At 55.6% G+C, this 4,741-nt stretch overlaps 1 protein-coding gene across 1 annotated transcript in view; it reads left to right on the top strand.

Moving 5' to 3' along the window:
- The first annotated feature begins 4,146 nt into the window (after window positions 1-4,146).
- LMO1 (LIM domain only 1) overlaps window positions 4,147-4,741 on the top strand; it is a 39,067-nt gene continuing 38,472 nt past the window's right edge. The window contains exon 1 of the mRNA XM_008066057.1: window positions 4,147-4,699. Coding sequence (XP_008064248.1) covers window positions 4,675-4,699 — 25 coding nt within the window. The 5' untranslated portion in view covers window positions 4,147-4,674. The remainder of the gene's footprint in view (window positions 4,700-4,741) is intronic.

The following is a 4,741-nucleotide window of genomic DNA, read 5'->3' on the forward strand; positions in this document are numbered from 1 at the left end:
CCGGGAGGACGGTAGGTGCCGGGCGCGGGGCGGGGGCCCGGGACGCGTGGGGCGGGGGCGGGGCGCGGGCCTGGCGAGCCACCCTGCTGGCGGCGGCAGCAGCGCCCCCCTGCCCGTCCGGCCGCCGCGGGCCGGCTGGCGGCTTCCGGGAGGCGCGGCGGAGGGATGTGGGCACGGGTACCCGTGTCGGCGGTGCCAAGAGCAGCCCCTGGCAGGGTCCTCGGCGGAATAAGGAAGTCTCAGGCCCTCCGGAGCCCACCAGCTCAGCGCGCTCCGGCCGGGAACTTTCTCCCTGGCGCCTGCCGCCTTGCCGGCGTCGGGAGTGCCTCCGCGACCCGTGCCACGGGCTTCCTGGAAGTCCCCATTGCCAGGCAGTCTCCTGGCCTCTCTGGGTGTCTGCATATTCCTCTTCCACACCCTGCGGCGAAATGGATCCCCCAGAGATCCAGCAGGTGTAGCGGTGAGGGTGTAGTTAAACCAGCACCCAGCACGGTGGGTGGGTGACGTTGCCTTCGCCCCTGGCAGGGCCCGGCGTGTTGGGAGGTGCCACGCTCTGGCTAGGGTAGGCAGGTGGGCTGTGTAGTTCAAATATCAGGTTCAAACAGAGGCGGTTCAACCTTGTAGCTAATAAAGTTTAGGGTCCCTCAGTTGCCAGGGCCCTGGTGGTAATGTTTTAGTAATCTTATATTCCTTTTCTTAAAGAGTGCCCATGCTAGACTACAGTAAGCTTTGCATTTCACAAAATCAAGATCCACCCTGGGGCCCAACTACACCCTTTCCACTAAGGAGAACTCACAGCCCTGGCTGGCCCATGGACCATCCCCAGGGGCTGGGACAGTCTACTAGTGCCTGGAGCATGAGGTACTGGGGAAGAGGACTGGGAAATTTGGGATTGAGAGGTAGCTGCTGGTCTGTAGGGAAAGGGTCTGGCTGCCCGGCCTTCTTTTGAGACCCAACTAGTTGCCTGTCCCACCCTATCACCTCCCATTACAGTGGTCAACTCTCCTGGTTTGCCCAGAACTACCTCATTTTTAGCACTGAAAGTCCTGCATCCTAGGAAATCCCTCAGTCCCAGGGCAAACCTGGTCAGCCTATGTCCACAATGTTCTCGGGGCTGTTGTGCAGTGCTGGGTTGGCCTTCATCAGGACGTAGGGAAGACTTGTTTTCCAGGGTGTAGATTTGGCCTAGGCCTCCAAAAGACCTAACAGTTTATGACTGCAGCTTCCAAGAAGGCCTGTCCAGGCTCTCGAGAAACCAAAAGAGGAAAAGTTTGCCGACCGTGCACTTCTTCACTCTAGCTGGTTGCAAATCCCCGTGCATTGACTGCTTTTAGTGTAGGGAGGGGGAAGGGCAGGGCATCTGAAGTTGGCCAGCAGGCATCCTGACTGCACTGCAAAGTCTGTAGGTTCACTCAGTCCTGATGCTTATAGTGGCCACAGAGAAGGGACTCTCATCACCCTGAAAACCTCTCTGAGTGTCACCTGTGAAGCCAGCTTGTAGCTCCATTGTGGAGGCAGCCGCATTGTGTAGGGAGCAGGCTCTCAGGTGGAGGCACATCTAACAGTCTCCACCAAAGAGTTCTGGAATATCTAGTTTGCCTGGGCCATCGGACACTGATTCCCACTGTCTCCTTCCCCCACCCCCAATGCAACTCTTCCTCAGGACCTTCCTGCCAGGTGCAGAGACAAATTGCTGGGACCTGCCCAGAAATTTGTAAGGCAGCCAGTAGCACCCCCTTTCTCCTCAAAATAACCTTGGGGGTTGATAATTGGCCTCTCTCTGCTGTCCCCAGAGGCATTTCAAGGGCATTTTGGAGCACTCTTGGCATGTTGAAATGAACCCTCACTTCACGAGCTCATCACCTGTGGAATGTGTTGGGCAAAAACTACCTCCCCCAGCCCCAGGGGACCTGAGGATTCCACTCTGCTGTTGTAGGTGTGTCCCTGGGCCTGGAGGCAGCTTGGGTGGGGGTGAGCATTCGGGTGGGAGTTACTTACCTGCCCATCAATTACCTATGAGCGGAGAGGGAGGACACTGGATGGGGTGAGTGAGGCTTCTGTCTGCCTCTGTCAATCCAGCAGCCCCTTCCTGGTCAGGAGCTTAAGCCACCCAAACCCTCCAAGACTTGCAGGCAGGTTCTGTAACACAGCTGGTAGAGGTCCTCTCCAGATCAGTTTTGGAGCACCAAACTCACAGCTGGAGGCAGAGAGAGAGCCGCCTGTGGGCACAAGCAGCCCTTACACAGCACCAGTCCCCTGCTGGCATGCCCTGCCTGCTTCTGCACCCCACTACTCAGCACCCCAGGCCTGCTCCAGTCTCTGAATTTGGGGCCCAGGGGCTTTGACTCCCCAGAGGGATGCCAGCCGTGTTGCTAATTGGGTGCCTGGGGGACTGTGGTGAGTTGGTGTAGGGACAAAGAGTCCCAGATGCAACACGTGGACAAGAGAATGGAAAAGTGACCATAGCTAGTGGAGTACTGGTTTGTAGGTCAGGGGCAGGCCCTGAGAATGAGGAGAAGCAACTCCTGGAGGGCAGGAGTAAGGCCGCAGCCCATATGGAGTGAATGTCTCCAGGCAGCACAGAGGTTTCTACTGCTCAAAGCTGCCCCAGCTAGCCTGTCAGGTACTGTGTTTACTACACTTTCTGGCCCCTAACTCTGGCTAGCATGAGGAGCTGGCACCAGTGGCAGCAGTGCCAAAGCCTCCCTCAGACCCCGAGGGCACGGCTCTGGTTACAGTGGCAGGGTAGAGATCAACTCGCAGTCCTGAGGGATGGAAAGTCTGAGCAAAATGATATATTTAACATCAAATATACTCAAGGACTATTAGGATTAAGTATTCAAGATGAAGGGAAAAGCTGAACCCTCTGAGCTGTGGATGAGGCATCTCATTAGAAGCAGCTGCTTTTCTGTTTTCTCAAAGCCTGACTTCCCAGCCTGGGAGAGGGGAAGATGGGCTGCAGCCACCCCACTCTCCACTCCTGTCAAGCACTGGGACCTCCCAGGGTCCAAGGGGTAAGACTTAGCCTCCAGGTCTTCTTTGTACCAGATAACCTCCCCCCACCCTGCATTGCCTGGAGTGCCACAGTTTACAAAGCACATTCACATGCATTATTTCATCCAATCCCCACAGCAACCTTAGAGACAGAAAGAGTAGGTCTCCCACTTCACAACCAGGGAAACTGAGACCCAGAGAGAGAAGTGACTTGCTGAGGTCCACTGTTGGTCATTGGCAGAGATGAAATAGAGTCCCCACTTTCAGAGACTTCGGCTTCCTTCTCTTTGCCTGAGTCTAGTCCTCAGAAGTAACTGCCAGGATCAAGCCTCTAACACATATGCCTGGAGCCCTCCTTAGACTGGAGAAAAATCATTATTTCTATCCTACCCCAGAAGTCTGTATAGTCTAGGAAAAAAATCTCTTGGGATTTAAAAATAGGTGGACTTCCTGGAGTAGGCAGCCAAGGCATCAGCCCCAGGGTTCTGGGAGAAGCAGGGTCCCGGAGAAGAGATGGGTGCTGCCTCTTGAGTTACAGAGCAACAATTGTCAACTCCATAATAGCAGTAGGAGTCTGTTTTGGTCACCGCGGTATCCCCAGTGCCTTAGAACAGTGGTTGGCACATAATACATGCTCAATAAATATCTGTGGAATGAGAAAAGCCTTCAAGACCAAACCTGTACTTGCTAAGAGAGAAGTTGAGACAAGTTGAGACAAGCTCTCCCACGCAGTGGAACTGGGATGCTCTTGGGGGACTGCTGGGATCAGGGGTAGGGCTGTAAGACTCGAGCGTGATACCAGTGTTTGCGCCCTACAGAGGGTTAACTTTGCCCAACAATCCACGAAGCAGCCAGAAACTCCGGGCAGAGCTGGTAGGACGGGAAAGGACAGTGTCAGAGACACACCGCTCCAGTGAGGAGACAGAATTCAAGGCTGAGGGGCTGGGAGTAACAGATGGGGTTCGTTCTCCAGACAAACACTGGAGATCAGGACCCTGGGACCAGACCAGAGACACGCGCCGAGCTGGGTCCGGAGGCCTCCAGGTGGCGCTGCGGAGCCGGGCAGCCGCGCGTCTCCACTCCCCATTAACCCGGGAGGGAGGGGGCCTCGGGAAATGTGTGCATTTATTCAGTAGCAGGAGTGCAAACCTCATACATTGAGGGAGAAAGGCAACGGGAGACGGCCGCCGAGATTCCCCCATCTCTTTGAATATAATTTTAGATTGAGATTCAGATTAAATCCAAGGGGAAAACACTTTATGAGGCTGAAAGCCGTGTCGTTGCCAGAGCCAGGGTTATGAGCTATCAAATGCAATTACATTAAGACAGATTATACTGGGCAAATTGAGCCATTTAGAAGGTGAGAATCAAAGAAACGGCTCTGATCCTCTCTTCCCCCCTTCTCTCTCCCTCTCCCTCTCCCTCTCTCTCTCTAAATTGCAGTTCGTAGTTCCTTGCAATTCTGAGGCACAAAAGTAGGTGAGACTGCTTTTGTATCTGCGAAGTGCTTCACTCCTGAATGTAATTCTAGCTGAGTGCAATCTAGGTTAAGAGCCGGACAAGCGGGTAATTAGAGCCCGCTCGCTGCCCGAGGACCGGCCGCCCCGCCGGAGCGCGCGCCCCGCGTCGGCGCCCTTCTCCCGGCCGAGCCGAGCTGCGGCTGGACACGGAGCGCCCGAGATGATGGTGCTGGACAAGGAGGACGGTAGGTGGCGGGCCGGGGTCCCGACGCCCCCACCCCTCGCCC

This window comes from Carlito syrichta, unplaced genomic scaffold (assembly GCF_000164805.1).
Source record: "Carlito syrichta isolate Samal-C Ts95f unplaced genomic scaffold, Tarsius_syrichta-2.0.1 Scaffold308837, whole genome shotgun sequence".
Lineage (NCBI taxonomy): Eukaryota > Metazoa > Chordata > Mammalia > Primates > Tarsiidae > Carlito > Carlito syrichta.